The 21,223-nt window shown below is 45.0% G+C and overlaps 1 protein-coding gene across 1 annotated transcript in view; it reads left to right on the top strand.

The window, feature by feature from the left end:
- LOC118774323 (ryanodine receptor 1-like) overlaps positions 1-21,223 on the top strand; it is a 78,055-nt gene that overhangs the window by 43,837 nt on the left and 12,995 nt on the right. Inside the window, exons 67-88 of the mRNA XM_036523602.1 lie at positions 33-114; positions 343-473; positions 783-1,103; positions 1,612-1,852; positions 2,329-2,416; positions 2,517-2,609; positions 6,565-6,735; positions 6,969-7,028; positions 7,164-7,298; positions 7,519-7,631; positions 7,788-7,884; positions 8,035-8,141; positions 8,397-8,448; positions 8,583-8,657; positions 11,455-11,554; positions 14,837-14,916; positions 15,096-15,172; positions 15,368-15,441; positions 16,840-16,857; positions 20,261-20,341; positions 20,736-20,824; positions 20,945-21,073. Coding sequence (XP_036379495.1) covers positions 33-114; positions 343-473; positions 783-1,103; positions 1,612-1,852; positions 2,329-2,416; positions 2,517-2,609; positions 6,565-6,735; positions 6,969-7,028; positions 7,164-7,298; positions 7,519-7,631; positions 7,788-7,884; positions 8,035-8,141; positions 8,397-8,448; positions 8,583-8,657; positions 11,455-11,554; positions 14,837-14,916; positions 15,096-15,172; positions 15,368-15,441; positions 16,840-16,857; positions 20,261-20,341; positions 20,736-20,824; positions 20,945-21,073 — 2,414 coding nt within the window. The remainder of the gene's footprint in view (positions 1-32; positions 115-342; positions 474-782; positions 1,104-1,611; positions 1,853-2,328; positions 2,417-2,516; positions 2,610-6,564; positions 6,736-6,968; positions 7,029-7,163; positions 7,299-7,518; positions 7,632-7,787; positions 7,885-8,034; positions 8,142-8,396; positions 8,449-8,582; positions 8,658-11,454; positions 11,555-14,836; positions 14,917-15,095; positions 15,173-15,367; positions 15,442-16,839; positions 16,858-20,260; positions 20,342-20,735; positions 20,825-20,944; positions 21,074-21,223) is intronic.

Here is a 21,223-nt window from a genome sequence, read left to right as displayed (position 1 = left end):
GGTAAATGTATGCCTCTGCCTGTTCTTCGTAGTGGATGACCTGCAGATGTCCTGTTACCGCATCATGTGCAGCATTTACTCTCTGGGCACTGTGAAGAACCCCCATGTGGAGAGGTGAGTCGCTCTCTCTGAGTGTGTGTGTGCATGTATCAGGGTGTTTTTGCATTTATCAGTGTGTATGTATGCTGTGTGTATGTGTGTGTGTATGTGTGTGTGCGCATGTGGTTGTGTTTGTATTTTGTGCATGTGTGAGAAAGAGTATATATGCGTGTGTTGAGGAGTTTTTAATATATGATATTGTTGATGACTAAGAACAGTGTTCATGCCTCATGACTCCTGCAGACAGAGACCAGCTCTGGGGGAATGTCTTGCCCATCTGGCAGCTGCAATGCCGGTGGCCTTCCTGGAGCCCCACCTCAACGAGTACAATGCCTTCTCTGTCTACACCACCAAGACCCCCCGAGAAAGAGCCAGTGAGTGCCCCTTTCTGTCTCCGTCTTTTTCTCTCAAATATTCAAAATGCTTTATTGGCACGAAATGTAAATACTGGCAAATGAGATTAATTTTAACTGGAATAGAAAATGATGAAAACAGCCAACGGTAATGTTTACACAAGTGATCAATCTCAAGCAAAGGATTTTAAGGGGTTGTGTATGAACCTCTATCATACCTTTTCTTTCTTTATGAGACAGGGAATTGTCTCTTTTTATTTATGTGGTTTGTCTCTAATCACTCTCACATCTCCTTCTATGTTCGTCCTTTCCTTCTCTCTCTCCGGCCAGTTTTGGGCCTTCCTAGCCAGGTGCAAGAGCTGTGCCAAGACATCCCCGAGCTGGACGTCCTGATGAAGGAGATCGGGGACCTGGCGGAGTCGGGCGCCCGCTACACGGAGATGCCCCACGTCATTGAGATCACCCTTCCCATGCTCTGCAACTACCTGCCCCGCTGGTGGGAGAGGGGCATCGAGAACTGCCCCGAGCAGGAGGGCCAGCTGTGTACGGAGGTCACCTCTGAGCACCTCAACCAGCTGCTGGGCAGCATCATGAAGATCGTAGTCAACAACCTGGGCATCGACGAGGCCTCCTGGATGAAGAGGCTGGCGGGTAAGAGGGGCATTGGGGGAGGGGAGCCTTGGCTGCAGGTTTCGCGGCATGACTTTGCTGTAAAGTGCAGCAGGAGAAGGAAGGATGATAGCTCTTAGCGGAAGATCATTTTATTCACTTGGAGGTCAAATATAGACCTGTCCTCTCTCTAACTTACACTGTCTGCCAGCTGACCATTAATGCTGCAGCTCTGTGTGCGGAGGGAGACCAGGAGGAGTACAGGAGGATGCTTAGCCTTTCCCACGGTTCACCCCACTCTCCCATGCCCTCTCTGTAGTTCTTCTGAAGGATTGATTACTAAGACAGGACAGGAAAACATGATTAACCAAATGAAAAATAAGTTCTACATTCTACATAAGTTCTACAAGTTTCTGGCCAGATGCCCGATGATTTCCTGCCCATGGTCCCTCAGGCTGTGGCACTGTTGTACATACTGTGCTGCCAAAGGTGCGGTGTCTTCCAGTGTTTTCCCAGAAGAGTTTGTACCCTCTGTCTCTTCCTCCTCCAGTGTTCTCCCAGCCCATTGTGAGCAGGGCCAAGCCCGAGATGCTCAAGTCCCACTTCATCCCCACCATGGAGAAGCTGAAGAAGCGCACGGCAAAGGTGGTGGCCGAAGAGGAGCACCTGCGTCTGGAGGGAAAGTCCGAGGGCGACGAGGAAGAGGGCACCATCCGTGACGAGTTTGCTGTGCTCTGCAGGGACCTGTATGCCCTCTACCCGCTGCTCATCCGATACGTGGACAACAACAGGTATGGAGACGCACCACTCATCCGACTGCACCAGTACTGGGGCCATATCACTTCAGTCGGTTTGTTAAAGCTGAACTGACCCGGAGCCCTTTGTCAATACGTGCAGGGGTACATCACCATAGTTATCAAGTGCCAGAGATGTTTTTGTTTTTTCCATCTGAGCTCGAATTACGTCAATCATATGATTTATCACTTGTGCTTGTGGTGCTCAGCATTTTGCCAAAGGGATATGCTCATATTAATTGATTTTGTGTGACAGTTGGCCCAATGGTGCAATTAATAGCTGGGTTATTGAGTAAATCCAGAGACATATCTGGCACTCCAGGCTGCCTACTCCTGCCCTGGGATGTTCCCAGTGATAGTAATGGCACAAATGAGCTGCCTGTTGTTTTCCTTAAATGTCTTGACTGTGATGTGCAGTCACTAGCACGTGTGTATGCTCTCACTCTCTCCCCATCTCCCTTTGTGGGTCTCAGGGCGAAGTGGCTGACTTGCCCTGATCCTGATGCTGAGGAGCTTTTCCGGATGGTGGGCGAGGTCTTCATCTTCTGGTCCAAATCTCACGTGAGTCCTGCCTTGTCACTCTTCTTCCTCTCCTTTCCCGGTCCTCACTCTCTATCTCTCTGTCCATCACCTCATCACTCCCTATGCTTTGTCTCTACAGAACTTCAAGAGAGAGGAGCAGAACTTTGTGGTGATGAATGAGATCAACAACATGTCCTTCCTCACTGCGGACAGCAAGAGCAAGATGAGCAAGGTGAGCCTAAACTCACTGTCCTGGTCTCTGGATCACACCAGACTTCAGGGGACAATTCTGGGCTTCACTGCCTTACACTGTTATCATTGTTGGACGTGGCAGAGTGTAACTTTTCAGGGTCCTGTAAGGGGTTTAGAATTGGATTTCTTTCAGCCCATTGGAATGCAGTGCACTGAAATATACTGGGTTGGAATAGACAAGACTGTAAGAATGCCTGATATTAAGATGGGTTGTCTTTTTGAACTCTTCTCTTGGGAGCTGTTGTACTGGTACAGTATGATTCGGCTGTCTGTGAAGAAATGCAAGTGGCGTCTGTGATGAAGCGAGATATGACTGTCTGAGAGGGGGAAATGATTCTGCTGCCATGCTCTCTCTGAAAGTGACACAAGCAAAGAAAAGAAAGTGAACGCATAGTGATCTGAGGGCCCAGAGGGAAGCTGAGATGAGAAGGTGTTTCTCCCTGTGTCTTCAGAAGGTACAGTAATTTGGAGGGCTTGTAGCACCGCCGCAGAGCAAGCAGGAGAAGCATTTGCTGAGGCTCTGTGCTTTAAAGTCAGTCTCAGTGTGAAGCCTTCCCCACTCATGTGTGAGTTTTCGTGTGCTGTTTCTCCGTGAGAGGACGTAAGGCTGTGTGAGTGCAGTCAGAGTGCTTGTCGCTGGTGAGGCCAGGGAGGGATTTTAATGGTGTTCTCTCTCCTGCTGTCCCTCTGTCCTGTCTCGGTGTGGACGCTGGGTCACTAGGCCGGGGACGCAGAGGTTAGACTGTGTTTCTGCACGAAAAGCTGTGCTGACCGCATGGCACCTCACTTTGGGGGGCTTTTCATCAACCTCTCCCACACACTGGCACACTCAGTTACCAATGCGCCAGCACATCACTAGACACCGGCATGCTGAATGCTGCATGCTGAATCACCACACACACCAGTGCAGTCGGTCACCACACATGTAGCAGTGCAGACCACCCATCGGCACACTCAATCACCACACCAGCACACTCAATCATCACACGCTGGCGCTCTCAGTCACCACACACTAGCACACTCAAATGCCACATACCAGCACCCTCAATCACCACACATCACCACACCACACACATTAAGTTACCCATGTACAAGCTTGGACACCCTCAGTGACCACAAAACTTGCACACACTGATACAATAAACACTTCCACCCTCTACACGGTGCACGCAGTCTTGCCAACACAAACAAATGGAAGTTGTACATCTCCCAAGACACACACAGGTGACACAGCGGCAAAGCCCTTTGTCAAGCTGACTGACGCAGGACAGCGCATTCAAACGGACCGATGGGCAGGCGGTGCCACCGGGCAGCCCGCGGTCCTGCCAGTGTGTGAGGGGGGAGTCAGGAGGCGCTTGATGAAAGTACTCTGCCGTAGAGACGGGCTCATGGCACTTTGCTCCACTCTGGCACTGGGAGGCATTGAGAGTGAGGGCAGACGGTACGGACCCTCAGTGCTGCTGCCGGGGCAGAGCTCCATCATCCCGTTGATGAGTTTGCATTCAGTTGATTGAAGTTTGATGGGAATCGTCATAAATGTACTTTTATTGTTTTTTTCCTGTTGGAAGTTGGTTGGTCTGTAGTTTTTGTGATATAGCTCCCTCCACAAGGGGGTGCTCTTATTCCCCCTCTCCGTGCACATCACTTGCCCTCCTCCAATTAACTGCCCTGCCTAATCACACCAAGGCTGGCTCTCCCTAAAACAAGAACATTTATATCTTGAAACCCTTTTAACTCCTGACCTGACACCTGTGAGTGTGTGTGGATTAGGGTGGCATTGTGAGAAGGGGATGGCGCTGTCTTGGTGAAGCATCATGGGAAATGTAGTCTCTCGGAACCTGAGCTCATCTTGTGCTCAGGACAGTATTACCCCACCTCAAACAGATTAATCCAATGCCTCCACTAAAATCCTGCCTTCCCTCTTACACCCACCTTCACTCTAAATCATCTTAACTTAAAACTCAGTCCTTAAAGTACCAGTTGGAGACTAAACGAGTTACTCATATAACTGTCCACACTGATGCCCCTCTCACACAGGAAGGAGCATTCAGACTGGAGAAGCTTCAAAACTACAGTGCAGGGATTTTTGCCTCATATAAAACCAGCCTCTCTCGGAAAACTCCCCTCCATTTCAGCAATGCTCCATTTGAGAAGAGCGGTCCCTAGTCATGGAGGCGTTGGATGTTTCACCCAACATCCCCACCGCCACCTCTGACAGGGTTTTTCAATTCCCCTTATTACAGAGCAATCATCCTGTCCCTGCTGTGGGGGCGTGCCTTCTCTCCTGTGCTGTGGGATGATCATTACTGTGGAGTCTTCTGTTATTTCCTCTCTCAGGGCCACCCTCAATCTGCTGTGGGCTGTAGTGTAACACACACACACACACACACACACACACACACACACACACTCAGCAGACCGGGTGGTACGGGAAGAGCAGACAACAGACAGTAATGCACGTTCACAACATCAGGATAGGAGAGCAGGAGGAGACCAGAGGGGCGATAGAGCGGATCCTATAGATGTGTGTTTTTCCTGGTGTGCTGTGCTGTGTGGTGCGTGGGGGGGGGGGGGGGGGGGGCAGAGCTTCTGACCAGCACAGGTGCCCTGTGTGGACGTTGTGCAACTAACCGCGGGCTGCACAGTGTGTGCTCAGCTTGAGGTTTACACCACAGCAGCACCATCTTCCCTAACCACTCCTCCCCAGATGCTGCTAACTCCTTGACCTCAGGCTGCACTTTGATTCTTAAACAAGCAGGTGTAAGCCTAGAAACCTGCATATACATTATACATGTTGTAGCTGTGTTAGTGATGCTAGCCGCGATAGCAGTGGGACTCAAGGAGTACGCTTGAGTGGAGCGCTTGCCCTTCCAGCATGTTCTTTTCTTATTTTCTTCGGCTTAATCGTTTACCTCTCCTCTTTCAGATTTCAGTTAGAGATAATTTAGTCCAACAACTGTCCCTTTCCTCTCCTTTGGCTGACCCAACCCCTATGCCCCATCCCTGCCTCCTCTCTCCTCTGTCTTACAAAGTATGACACATTAAAAACTACCCCACTTACTTATCCCCTCTCTGACCAACTGCTGAGGTAAATAGTACAATTGCTAATGAGTGCTGAATGGAAGTCTGTGTGTAAAATCACAGAACCGGAGCACTTGGAAGTCCAAAGGGAATCACAACGGATTCAAACAACAGGAAGGGGGAAACAGATTTGTTCATGAACATTCTGTTAACGCTACAAAAATCACGTTGATATGTCTGCACAGAGAGGTCCTCTTTTGTTAAAAATTTGATCTGATGTTTTGATGACGTCTCGGCTTAAGCTGTATCTGTATCTTGGGACTGAAACCAGGTAAAACCACAACTTACCACAATAAAGTTGATAGGCTGAAGATTCCTTAACCCCATTTTTTATGGGGAATAAACAGTGGCACTTCAAGGGTCCAGTCAGACACATGGGTAAGGTGATCATTCCTGCACAGATTGCAGAGAGGGCTCGCCATTCATTTCCCACAGAGACACAAAACACCTTCAGTCACTAGACAGGCCTTCTGGGATCAGACTGATGAAGACTTGTGAAGACAGCATGTTTTTTGTTGTTGTTGTTCACACTGTACAGTGGAGCAACAGAACACCCTTTTCCACCCTAAAAATTAGACAGGAGTTAAGCAGTGATAACTGAAATAAAAAAATAGAATCAACAAATATAATGCTCCGTTTTTTATATATGGAATGAGGTACAGCCTTTGCAATGCTTTGATGGCGAGTGTTGTGTCATTGAATCACCATTGGTTCAATGCAAAGCAGTGTTTTATTCCTTTAGCCTTTAGCACTGAGGTTTTGTTGGTGTATGTCTATCCCCTGTCCCTTGATCTTGCTCTCCCCCGAAATTTAATACAGAGATGGTGCCTTCTGAGCATTTTGTTTCCCCACAGGCGGGTGGCTCAGATGTGGAGCGTACCAAAAAGAAGCGACGGGGGGACCGCTACTCGGTGCAGACCTCTCTCATCGTGGCTGCCCTGAAGAAAATGCTCCCCATTGGCCTCAACATGTGCTCCCCCGCAGACCAGGAGCTCATCAACCTGGCCAAGATACGTTACTCTCTGGTATAGTGCTCCCTGCCTTCTTGGAAAACTCTCAGCCTTATTCATCTGTGGCTTGTTTGCCCTGTTGAAAATCAGCCTTCCTCCTCTCTAACTTTTGATACTTCTATTGCTTTTATGGTTTGATTAGAGCCCCTATTCTCTATCTGAAAGTGGTTTGTATCCCTGTGTATTACCCCATCTGATAGTATTGCTCTTGATGACTATGTGGCTTGTGTGTCTTTTCGCTCCGACAGAAAGACACTGATGAGGAGGTGAGGGAGTTCCTGCAGAACAACCTGCATCTACAGGGAAAGGTCAGTGTGAGAATGAGACAGAGAGGTGGACAGTGAGAGAGGAAGCAAGAGTTCTTTTAGTGTGTTAACCCCTGTGCCTCTCTTCAATTGTGCACCTCTCTCTCTTTTTTCTCTCCCTGTCTTTCTCTGAGACAGGTGGAGAACCCCTCCATGCGCTGGCAGATGGCTCTGTATAAAGAGATGTCAGGAAAGGCAGAGGATGCTGATGACCCCGAAAAGGTGGTGAAGAGAGTGCAGGAGGTATCTGCTGTGCTCTATCACATTGAGGTGGTGAGTAATACACACAAACACACACACACACACACACACACACACACACACACACACACACACACACACACATACGCATAGAAGACACACTGGAAAAATCCTGCTTGCTAAAATATGCACACTCCTCATTTGAAAGCACCATTCACCCAAATTCACTCCAGTGACCCCACGTGTTCAGAAGCAGTCAGGTGTTCTGACTGCTGTTCTCTCTGTCTGTCAGACTGAGCACCCTTTCAAGTCCAAGAAGATGGTGTGGCACAAGCTGCTCTCCAAACAGCGCCGCAGGGCAGTGGTGGCCTGCTTCAGAATGACACCCCTTTACAACCTACCCAGGTAGAACATACCCCTGCACTCTTCCGTATATGTCTTACATGCAGATACACATACAGACACATGTGAACACATACAAATGAGCTCTATGACAAACGACTATGAGGAGAGCTGTTGTCAATTAAAATTAGCTTATTGAAATGTTTTTTCACTTGTTAGGCACAGGGCATCCAATATGTTCCTGGATGGCTACAAGCGGAACTGGATCCACACAGAAGGTTACTCCTTTGAAGACAGAATGATTGATGACCTGTCGGTACGCGGGCTATCTGCGGGCTTTCCGGCAATGTGTTGCTTTTCCCTGCTCTGCTGTGTACTTCTGTGCTTTCACCGCACTGTATGGTTTGACCCTAAGGCTCACAGTGCTGTGAAAAGGGTATGAATCCTTCCTGTATTCCTGTCCCAGAAAGCGATGGAGCAAGAGGAAGAGGAGGAGGAAGAGACAGAGACAAAGCCTGACCCCCTTCACCAGCTCATCCTTCATTTCAGCCGCACTGCCCTCACTGAAAAGAGGTGAGACCATCTGCTGCTGTATGATGCCCAGGTGCACCCTGGGAGAGTGAGACATGGGTGTGTCTCACAAATTCAAGCAGGACAAAATATTCCAGTGGAGAGAGTGAGATAAACAGTTACCTTACTGTCTCATTTTCTCAGCTTGATCTTACTTTTCATCTAGACTGAGATTGGTAAATGTTCAGACAAACACATCTCTTTGCTTTGTGTACCGTATGTCCATTCCTGCTCTCTTTTGTTCTTGCTCTATCACAGTAAACTTGATGAAGATTACCTATACATGGCGTATGCCGATATTATGGCCAAGGTGAGTTTATTTTTGGTTTTGTTTTAAAATGTGTCACTTTGAAATCAAACTAGTCTTTGTTACATTTTATACTTATCGTAGAAGCCTCTGCCTTGTGGCTCACCATGCCGTGTTTTGTCTACGTCGTTTCCCAGAGCTGCCATATTGGTGAGGAAGACGAAGGGGGAGAGGAGGAGGTGGAGGGGGGCGATGATGAGATGTCCTTTGAGGTGCGACAGACAGAGATGGTATGGGGGGGCCGGGGGCTGGGGACAGGGGAGTCACTGGAGCGGCCGCTCCCCACGCATCGAGTGTCCACACCAACCACTGCACCCTGCACACCCCCCTCTCCTGTGCCCAAACTTCTGTCCCTGGATTTCTGTTCTCTCCCTCTCTTGTTTGAGTCCTGCTCAGACTGTTTGGCTTTCCCCTCCTTGTACTGGGTTGCCCTGTTCTCCAGTGTTAAGTGACTGGTCACAATTGCATGAAAGGCCTAGAACCAGACTGACCAAATCAAAGCAATGAGCCTTGTGCCAACCACAGGTCCTTGACTTTGAGAGCGAGGAAGTCCAAAATCGATTGAAAAGTCCCTACTTGGGATTAACATAGACATTGTAATGACACAAATGTCTTAATGTTTTCTGGGCCCAGAGGTGCCTCACCTTTTTTCTGGAGAAGAACATCAGCAAAATTTTCTGTGAGGCTGTGAGTGTATTAATTTAGAGTCTTTTGCTCAACTGAAAGACTTCAGGTCACACTTGTGAACCGTAGTGGGAACTGTAAAAATAACAATAAGTATAAATTGTATAAAATAAATTATAGTCACACAAAAAATGTTTTATCTTTCAACATCCTGTACTGGTCATACAGCTTCCTCCCTGTGCAGTTGAGAGTGGAAGTGAGCAGAGCAGCACAGTAACTTAGCCAACTGCCACCCATTTCCAGGAGTGAAGTACCACAGTCACATTTCTTCGCTTCAAGACATAGTCAGAGTGGAGCCTGTCATACTGCATGGGTCTTCTCCTTCACTTTGAGGATTCCATCTCAGACTTTCAAATTGTGCATTCTGCCTCTTTGACTGGTCATTACAATGGGATTGGATTAACATTTTTACAGTGTTGAGGTTATCAATATTTTATAATTTGTGCTGCATCTAGAAAATGGTTCTGAAAGGGAACCAAACAATAGCATTGATTATCGTTCTTGGCTGTTTTGTGGTTATTGTTTTGTTGATAATTCTTTATTCTTTCAAATTTTATCAGCTTCTTTTTTTAAATTGTTACTGTTATTGAAATCACACCGTGTGCGACAAACCCTTTAGATGTGTATCTAGGAGTCCGATATGATGCCCATATTTCCTGAAGAGGCTTGATTACTTTAAGGAGTGTGATAATAGGGATATGTGTGAAAGCAGACAGAATTTTGTGTCCCCTGTGGCAGTTCCAGTGATAACTGGCCCTCCTCTCCCAGTCAGAACCTGTTTGTATGGCCTTTCCTTTAGCGTCATTTGTTTGGTTTTCTGATTGAATCAAACCACTTTGATTCTCACAGCTATTTCGCTTACCTACTGACCCTGATTCCCCTGATTGGATCGCTTTGTTATGTCCACTCTTTTCAAGTCCCCCCCCCCCTTTCCTACCACTGTCATCCTTTATTAATTCATCTTTATTAATCAATCCCCCTCTTCGTATTTACTTAGTACTTACAAATGGACTACAGTGAAAGCCTGCGCGCACAGACAAGCACACACACACATACGCACACATACACGCACATGCACATACACAAAATACATGCGCATCACATGCACAATTTTCTGGAGATTCTCTGAAAGTAATGCCAGAGATCTCACACAACACTTTTGGGAAAACATGGCTAGGCTTACAAGGGAGGGGGGAGGTACTTAGAGGGTGGGGGAGGGGGTGGGTGTAGGATTCTGGGATGCTTTGGGTGGGTGTATGGCAGAGCATGCATTGTGGGTGGGTTTTTGCATAGTTAAGTAAACATGCTGTGTTTCTGTATCATGTGTCTTTTGTCAACAGGACAATAACAGTTGGTATTGGATGGTATTACATGTAACTGCAAGCTGTTGTAGTATGATACAATATTAGACATTAAGCAGTCTGACCAAATTCTTTCAGAGCAAGCCCAAAAAAATCAATGCTGTTCAAATGTAACAGGTAGAATATTCCACTGTAGGAGATATCTGGTGACTTGAATTATACATACACTGTAGGTACTGTCTGATGATGTGTAACATGCCATCAGAACAGCCTTTCTCATAGCAGACCCTGCTGTCCTCAGTGTGACTATAGGGCCTATCAGAAACCTATGAGAAAGTGCAGCACCCAGCCACATGGGAGAGACTACAGATATTGAGGCTTCTCCTACTCTCATCCACTGTGAGGGCTGTCACTCCATGATCCTGCAGTGTGCAGGGTCATCAGGGCTGTTTGCTGTAGTCTTAACGTTTGCTCCAGTCAGCAAACGTGAAGAGGTAGAATAACTACTCCATAACTAATATGTCCGGCGTGGGGGAGAGAGAAAGAGAGCGAGTGAGTGAGACAGACAGATAGGCAAAGAAGGCAGTGAACGCTGAGAGAGTGGGCAGAGAGAGGGTGTGAATGTGGGAGTGACTTGGTGAGAGAAATGTGAGGGACACAAGAACGGCTGGATCTCTCTGGTAATGGGAGGAAGAGACAGGGTTAGTGATAGACAGAGAGAGAGTTAAAGGCAAGGAAATAAGAACAAGGATAGTGAAAGTGAAAGCACCAAAAGACTAAAAGTCAACAGGTGAAATGTATGGAAAGGTGAAGGGAGGAAAATGGATTCAGTCAAGAAGAGGAACTGTCAAACTTTCTGTCAAACAGAAAGTGATGGAGGTAGAGAGAAAGAGAGATTAATTACAACAGATCTTCTGATGGGCAGGTAAAGCCAGTCAGATGTGTGTGAGCCTGTGACTGTGGAGTGTGCGAGGGGGACAGTGTGTGCAGTGGGACACAGTGACAGCGTCTGTGTCTCTCCCAGGAAAAGGAAATGGAGAAGCAGAGGCTGCTGTACCAGCAGTCCCGGCTGCACAACCGCGGGGCGGCTGAGATGGTCCTGCAGATGATCAGCGCTTGCAAAGGTACAGACAAGTGCAGTACTGCACATATCAACACCCATACCTTCAGAACAGCACATATCAACACCCACACCTTCAGAACAGCACATATCAACACCCACACCTTCAGGACAGCACATATCAACACCCATACCTTCAGAACAGCACATATCAACACCCACACCTTCAGAACAGCACATATCAACACCCACACCTTCAGAACAGCACATATCAACACCCACACCTTCAGAACAGCACATATCAACACCCACACCTTCAGGACAGCACATATCAACACCCACACCTTCAGAACAGCACATATCAACACCCACACCTTCAGAACAGCACATATCAACACCCACACCTTCAGAACAGCACATATCAACACCCACACCTTCAGAACAGCACATATCAACACCCACACCTTCAGAACAGCACATATCAACACCCACACCTTCAGAACAGCACATATCAACACCCACACCTTCAGAACAGCACATATCAACACCCACACCTTCAGAACAGCACATATCAACACCCACACCTGCAGTACAGCACATATCAACACCCACACCTTCAGAACAGCACATATCAACACCCACACCTTCAGAACAGCACATATCAACACCTACACCTGCAGTACTGCACATATCAACACCCACACCTTCAGAACAGCACATATCAACACCCACACCTTCAGGACAGCACATATCAACACCCACACCTTCAGAACAGCACATATCAACACCCACACCTTCAGAACAGCACATATCAACACCCACACCTTCAGAACAGCACATATCAACACCCACACCTTCAGAACAGCACATATCAACACCCACACCTTCAGAACAGCACATATCAACACCCACACCTTCAGAACAGCACATATCAACACCCACACCTTCAGAACAGCACATATCAACACCCACACCTTCAGAACAGCACATATCAACACCCACACCTTCAGAACAGCACATATCAACACCCACACCTTCAGAACAGCACATATCAACACCCACACCTTCAGAACAGCACATATCAACACCCACACCTTCAGAACAGCACATATCAACACCCACAGCTTCAGGACAGCACATATCAACACCCACACCTTCAGAACAGCACATATCAACACCCACAGCTTCAGGACAGCACATATCAACACCCACACCTTCAGAACAGCACATATCAACACCCACAGCTTCAGGACAGCACATATCAACACCCACACCTTCAGAACAGCACATATCAACACCCACAGCTTCAGGACAGCACATATCAACACCTACACCTGCAGTACTGCACATATCAACACCCACACCTTCAGAACAGCACATATCAACACCCACACCTTCAGAACAGCACATATCAACACCCACACCTTCAGAACAGCACATATCAACACCCACACCTTCAGAACAGCACATATCAACACCCACACCTTCAGAACAGCACATATCAACACCCACAGCTTCAGGACAGCACATATCAACACCTACACCTGCAGTACTGTGCATAACAACACCCATACCTTCAGAACAGCACATATCAACACCCACAGCTTCAGGACAGCACATATCAACACCCACACCTTCAGAACAGCACATATCAACACCCACAGCTTCAGGACAGCACATATCAATACCCACACCTTCAGAACAGCACATATCAACACCCACAGCTTTAGGACAGCACATATCAACACCCACAGCTTCAGGACAGCACATATCAACACCCACAGCTTCAGGACAGCACATATCAACACCTACACCTGCAGTACTGCACATATCAACACCCACACCTTCAGAACAGCACATATCAACACCCACAGCTTCAGGACAGCACATATCAACACCCACAGCTTCAGGACAGCACATATCAATACCCACACCTTCAGAACAGCACATATCAACACCCACACCTTCAGAACAGCACATATCAACACCCACAGCTTCAGGACAGCACATATCAACACCCACAGCTTCAGGACAGCACATATCAACACCCACAGCTTCAGAACAGCACATATCAACACCCACACCTTCAGAACAGCACATATCAACACCCACACCTTCAGAACAGCACATATCAACACCCACACCTTCAGGACAGCACATATCAACACCCACACCTTCAGAACAGCACATATCAACACCCACAGCTTCAGGACAGCACATATCAACACCTACACCTGCAGTACTGCACATATCAACACCCACACCTTCAGAACAGCACATATCAACACCCACACCTTCAGAACAGCACATATCAACACCCACAGCTTCAGGACAGTACATATCAACACCTACACCTGCAGTACTGTGCATAACAACACCCATACCTTCAGAACAGCACATATCAACACCCACAGCTTCAGGACAGCACATATCAACACCCACAGCTTCAGAACAGCACATATCAACACCCACAGCTTCAGGACAGCACATATCAATACCCACACCTTCAGAACAGCACATATCAACACCCACAGCTTTAGGACAGCACATATCAACACCCACAGCTTCAGGACAGCACATATCAACACCCACAGCTTCAGGACAGCACATATCAACACCTACACCTGCAGTACTGCACATATCAACACCCACACCTTCAGAACAGCACATATCAACACCCACAGCTTCAGGACAGCACATATCAACACCCACAGCTTCAGGACAGCACATATCAATACCCACACCTTCAGAACAGCACATATCAACACCCACAGCTTTAGGACAGCACATATCAACACCCACAGCTTCAGGACAGCACATATCAACACCTACACCTGCAGTACTGCACATATCAACACCCACACCTTCAGAACAGCACATATCAACACCCACAGCTTCAGGACAGCACATATCAACACCCACACCTTCAGAACAGCACATATCAACACCCACAGCTTCAGGACAGCACAGATCAACACTCACAGCTTCAGGACAGCACATATCAACACAGCTGCAGTACTGTGCATATAAAAACCTAAAATCCAGCGGTGTGCATATCATCAACCATAACTACAGCAATGTGTATATCATCACCCATAACTGCAGCGCTGTAGATATGAACACCTTCAGCTGCAAAACTGTGCATAGTAGCACCCCAAGATCCAGTGAGCAACAATCACAATTCCCTGGCTGACTGTATTTAATAACATTAGTCTCATGAATAGCAATTGCCTTAAGAAGAAAGGAGGGGATGTGGTCTCTTGCATTTTAACCAAAATATTTTGAGTCAAATTGCATTTGAGTAGAAAATATAGAAAGTATAAAGAAAGCCATCTTCCTCTTTCAGGCGAGACAGGTTGCATGGTGTCTTCTACTCTCAAACTGGGCATCTCTATCCTGAATGGAGGAAACAGCGAGGTTCAACAGGTGAGTACAGCTGATGCTCTGTGTTGAGTTAGACTGCATTGTGATGGACGGGCGGTGGTCCATTTATCATATGAGCATTGACAAAATTATCATCAGCAGTATTCTGTGTGACCTGAAATAGTTCTCATGGATTTTCAAGAGGTGACTGTTTCATGACAACTTCTGCTCTCCTGTTTTAGAAAATGCTGGACTACCTGAAGGATAAGAAGGATGTGGGCTTCTTCCTTAGTGTCCAGGCTCTAATGCAGACTTGCAGGTTGGTGACTGGTCTAAACCATGCATATTTTGAAGGCACTCATTTGACACTATTTGCCAGTGATAAAAGCACTGCGTTCTGAACTAAAGGATAGTGTCATGTGGTCATTATTTGAGTATTTTTGTTTATTTGTGACCTTGTACATTTGAAAATGTACATTTGAAAGAATCAGCATGTGTCTACTTGTTTTTATAGTGTTCTGGACCTGAATGCCTTCGAGAGACAGAACAAGGCAGAAGGGCTAGGCATGGTGTCAGAGGAGGGCACAAGTGAGTTCCACAGACACTGCACCCTGCACACCGACACATTGGGGCACATTGGGGCTAGCACATGACCCACAAAGCAAGCCAGAAGGCCAGTAGACCACACCATGTGCCAAAAAATTGAGTGTCACAATCACTTTTATTTCATTGACCTGCTCTATGAGTTGGCCATACTACAAATTTTACTTTTTTATTACAGGAATGATTTTCATTGTCTTCATTGGGTGATAGAAATCCTGAGAACTGTTTATTTGAGATGCTGAGTATTTGCCTCCTGATTTTAAGGCTGCCAGTTCTTTTCTTGGAGTGGGTTCTGTAACCAAATAGGCTGCCATAGTTTAATTACATCACAGTGGTTTTCAAAACAAAAGGCCTGTTTTGAATTGTGTTGTAAAACATAATTAATATATACTTTTGATTTCTGGGAATTTCCCTAAGGAAATGTTCAGTCATACAGTTCTTGGGATTGAAGTTATTACACATAATACTGTTAATCATGTACATGTCTGTGATTGAGTACAAGTCGCAAAAACATGACAATAAATTAATGTTTTTGGTGTGTGTGGCGGGTGTCATAATTGAAAACCATAGTATTATGGTAATTATTCAATATAATTCTGAACAATAATTATTACCATTCAGTATACTGCAACTGTGCCAACCATAGTGATGGGATTAGATTTCGGTTGTCAACACATGCATTTGAGCTGAACCTGTGGATCACAAGGATGGAGGTTATAGGTGAGAGTGTAAGGATGGATGGAGATTAATGTAAAACAAGCCGCTGGCATGTAGGCCATTGAAGGCTCAAGAGCTCCATCCAACCCTGCAAAATATGTTTTAATTGTTGAAGAGCTGAATTTTGTGTTGGCTTTTTAAAATGTGTAAAAACGTGTGAGAAGGGCAGTGCTGCTGGATGTAAAGTCATAACAGCTGAATGCCATCCCCTACATTCTCCCCATCCCTCTAATGTTTAGTAATCATTCTCCCAGCAACATACGGTGGTCCACAGTCAATAATTGTTGCATTGACCAAGTGACCAATCTACCTTACATCTATTTTGATTAGCTCTAACCTGTTTTTCCTAAATACTTTGAGCTACTTGAGTTTTATTGCATTAATTGTCTGTTGATGTGATAATATTTGTATAGTTTATTCTCACCTTTTTAATGCAGTGTCCATAAATGTAATAATGTAGTTTAGTGGTATGAAATGAATAACAGATCAGTATGAAGTGCTGATGAATGACTTCCTGATTTCAGTGGAGTGTTAATCTCCTCATGCCACTCCTGGTCTACAGTTGTTCTCCACTCACAGTCCCTCTCTCTCTCCCCTGCCGTCATCTCCACCCCTCCCCCTTTCCTCACGCCTCCTCTCCCTCCTCCCTCCTTTCCCGGTCCTCAGACATGAAGCTAGAACGTGGTAAATAATGCCTCGGTCCTTTTTTTGCTCTCCAAAATCTCTCTTTCTCTCCCCTGTCCCATTCTTTCATTCTTTTTCTCTTTTCCTCTGTCCAGCTCTTGTTTACTTTTGTGCTAACTTCTTGTTCACTTCTTGTTTTGTGTTAACATATGTCATGGAATCCACCTTGATTTCATTCTGCACTCAAGGAAGAACATGATTAAAAAAAAAACCAAAAACTTTTTGATCACTTCATAAAAGTATTTGTACTATTATTTTAGGTAAAATATATGCTTTGAAAAATATTTTTGCACACAGACTCCCTGAAAATAAACATTATTACTATTATACTGTTATTCAGGGAATTTATGTGTGAAAATTAGTTTACCTGTTTATTTTCTTTAAGAATAATAACACATTTGGTATAGCACTTTTCCTGTCTTTTAATCCAGTAATACTTCATGTGTAATTTTGAGCTAACCTAATCAGGTATTGTTATTTATCCCCCTTTACGTATATATCCTGAATCCTCATTGATAAATATAATTACAATTAATTAATTACAATTACAACTAATTTGTTTCTCTTAATTGTGTATAGTGATTGAAAAGTATTTTTTGCCCTTGAGTGCCTCATCACAGATCTACTGTAACTCCAGATCCCCTAGATGTGTCATTCATTGAAAGAAAAGAATATGACCGAAGAGCAACAGTCAGTTCGCTGTTATTGATGTTACTGTAATTTATGCTACCTCTTCCAGTCAAATCTCCTCTGTCATCAGTAATGTCCTCTTCTGTTAAGCCTCAGATTAATATCAACCTTCACAGGAAGTCATTAAGAGGCCTTTGTAGAAAGGTGATTCTTATAATGTCTTCGCATTGTAAAGGTTATTCACACAAAATAACATGCCTTTGGATAGAGTTCAACCTGTATGGAGCTTAGCATCACATCTAACCGACATTCTCACCATGATAATAATTAAAAATATTCATCTTAATCCTGTTAATAATTATGACATGAGCTCAGTTCTAAGAGCTTGTGTATATTTCTTTTTGAAGTTCTGTTATTAGCACTTTATAATTATCTGCTTCTGCATCTAGTAATACAGGGGAAAGGTTCTGTGAAAACACTTATTTATTCCAGAACTCTGCATATAGTGTGGAGTGGAGTATCATATTTTTGTTTGTGTGAATGTCTTTGTCAACACATATACGTTTTGGACCTTTTTCTGTCAAGAAGAAGGAAATAAAGGACAGGAACAGATGTTCAGTGGTGCACACTGATGCAAAATAGAAAATGTGTATACTTGAAAGAGGCCTTGCAAAACAAGTATTATGCTATGTTTGTCAATAACTATGTTTGTCTTGGCAGTGTTGTACCTGAAAAAAATCTTGCAGTAGCATTGCATATAGCTCACAAGCATGAGAGGCATTTCTAGTGCGTTTATGTGGAATCTTTGAGGCATCAAGGATTATTTTCTTATAAAAGACCAAGAGAGATCATAGCTCTCATAGCTGAGCTGAGCTGTGAACTGCTGAGCTTGAACATTATACATTGGTCAGATATCTGTCTGACAAATTAAGTTGGAAGTAGATATTTCTTGCCTTTTCTCTGTATTCACAGTCTTTAAATTAAATTTTAAGTAATATATAGAACACTTACATATTTACTATCATTCCAAACCAATGGTAAGTATTCAAATAGTGGTAATAGCTGTGTTACATCTTTACAGGTCCTTGAAATAATGAATGATCTGCCTTTCAGATATACATCACCCATGACCTGGTTTTGTAGTCTGAAAGATATGGCACTAAGTACTGTTTTAATCTGTTTCATTTGCTAACAGGCCAATCTGTGTAACCTGTGTGGCTGCCACTAACAAATAATAATAATGCCAGTAATATTTACTGAGAAGGACCATTATTCCTGCAAATGAGGAGTACTCCCTTTGCATAATATGTATAGAATGTATCATTGTGAGATACCTTTCCCTGTGCCCCCTTCTCAAGTCTAATATGAGGAATGTATGTGTAAGAGTTAAAAAGCCCTTAATAAAATGATTGTAACCTTCCCCTCATCACCCTCTGCAGTTCACTCCCTGAGACCCCAGCCCCAGCCCCTGGCCCCCACATCCTGTCCCTTCTGTACTGATCAGAATGCCCCCTCTAGTTTTTGCACTTCATTGCACTTTCCACATGTTGTGGAGTTGCAGTAGATCTGTCCAGCATGGCTGTGTCCACAGTGTGTGTGTTCTGGGATGGCAGATTTCAAGCTTTGACCAGCTCTCCTCACCTTTCCTTGTATGTGCAGTATATATCATATCATGATATATATATATCAATATATATGTTCATCATGCGACCACATGTCAATGAGTATGACTCTATATGTGTTTTCACATGTGTATCCTGTAGGTGTCTCCATTTGCGTCTCTATGTGTTTCCATTACATGTGGTCTGGGTATTTCAATGTGTGGTACACACTGTATGTGTGTGTGTGTGCGTGTGTCTGTATATGTATGTACGTGTAAAAGTGGATTTTGTTCCTGTACATCTCTGTGAGTGCTGGTCCCTGTTAGTGTGCTCTCTATGTGCCAAACTGGAGGCCATTTCATGGCCACTCAGCATGTGTGGAAGGGGTACATAAACCAGACTAAAACCAAACTTCTGGGTTCAGTGTTCTTTTCTGTCTTACTGTTCATCAGTTTGACAGTCTTTTTTGGATGGACGGACAGACAGACAAAGGTGTTCCGCAGGGTAGTTCCTACTGACATGCTAATGGGCGCAGGAGGGAGGTTTTGGGGGAGATGATATGACAGCACTTACCCCTGGACGCATGTGTGCACTGTTCAGCATACATTATGAAACACACCCTCCCCTTTTCACATGGGCGCTTCAAATCTCCGCACACTGCACCTTAGAGGCACACACCATTAGACATGAACAAAACCTGAAGCCATCTTTTCTGATTGTAAAAGTAATTGACTATTTGCATCTCTCATACACAAACCTACTGTACCAGTAAAAAGTCTGGACACACCTGATTAAGCTAGTGGTAAACATGCATTCAAAGACATTTTGATCTAAAGACATGCTTAAATGCTTGATATTTGTTTCTTAGACAAATATAGTGAAGTTCATACCTTTGTATGATTTATTTTTTTTAATTGACGTCTTTACTAGTATTGTAAAATGTGGAAAATAGTAAAAATCAAGAACCCTTCAGAAAAAAAAACCTTCATGAACAGGCGTGTCCAGATGTTTGAGTGGTACTGTATATGCATTTACCCTCTATCTGTCTATCTCTCTATATCTCACAGATGCAAACAGAACAGTACCATTCACATGGTTACTCTGAGACACTCCCTCATGTGGGCCCTGTCTGGCTGTCCTCACACTTTCTTCCACACTCTCCCTCTGCGCAGGTGAGAAAGTGATGGCTGACGATGAATTCACCTGCGACCTCTTCCGCTTCCTACAGCTGCTCTGTGAGGGCCATAATAATGGTGAGTCAAGGGTTGTAATGATGCTGAGTCAGGGTAACGTTGAGTCAGCTGTCATAATGCTGAGTCAGGGTGCATAATAACATTAAAAAAGGGGTCATGATAACGCTGAGTCAGGGTAGTGTTTAGTCAGCTGTCATAATGCTGAGTCAGGGCACACAATAATGTGGAGTCAGGGGTCACATTAACATGGAGTAATGAGCCATGATAATGTGGAATCAATGGTCATAATAACAGGGAGTCAGGGATAAAATAACATTGAAATTGATATGAGGCAACAGTACTAGTGAATTGAAGATCATAGGGGATCCTGCTACTTTATTTTGATTGCTCTGGGAGAGATGCCCTGATGTAGCCATGTGAGTGAGGACCCATTTTGGTCTTTTAACCTTGACAGATTTCCAGAATTATCTGCGGACCCAGACAGGCAGCACCACCACGATCAACATCATCATCTGTACTGTCGACTACCTGCTCCGGCTGCAGGTAGGGCCACTCACCCACTGCCACACAGGCTGTTGCATCTCCTGGGTGAACTCATTCATGTGACATCAGAGCTACAGTATATGACCGTTTGCCTCTTCCTCCCTCCTTCCGTGACTCAAGGAATCAATCAGTGACTTCTACTGGTATTACTCTGGGAAGGAGATCATTGACGAGCCAGGCAAGAGGAACTTCTCCAAAGCCATGACAGTAGCCAAACAAGTCTTCAACAGCCTGACTGAGTACATACAGGTGAGGGAGCACACACCACTGTGTTCCTGCTGTATTTTGTCCCTTTGGTCTCAGCAAAAGAGGACTGAATGGGGTTTTTTAATTTATTAAAATTAAAAATTAATAATGTGGACTGCAGAAGCTATTTCAAGCTGAGTTCCATCAGCAGAG

This window comes from Megalops cyprinoides, chromosome 3, assembly GCF_013368585.1.
Source record: "Megalops cyprinoides isolate fMegCyp1 chromosome 3, fMegCyp1.pri, whole genome shotgun sequence".
In the NCBI taxonomy this organism is placed as follows: Eukaryota; Metazoa; Chordata; class Actinopteri; order Elopiformes; family Megalopidae; genus Megalops; species Megalops cyprinoides.
Note: the sequence above shows the minus strand (reverse complement) of the source record. Positions and strands in the feature narration are given on the sequence as shown.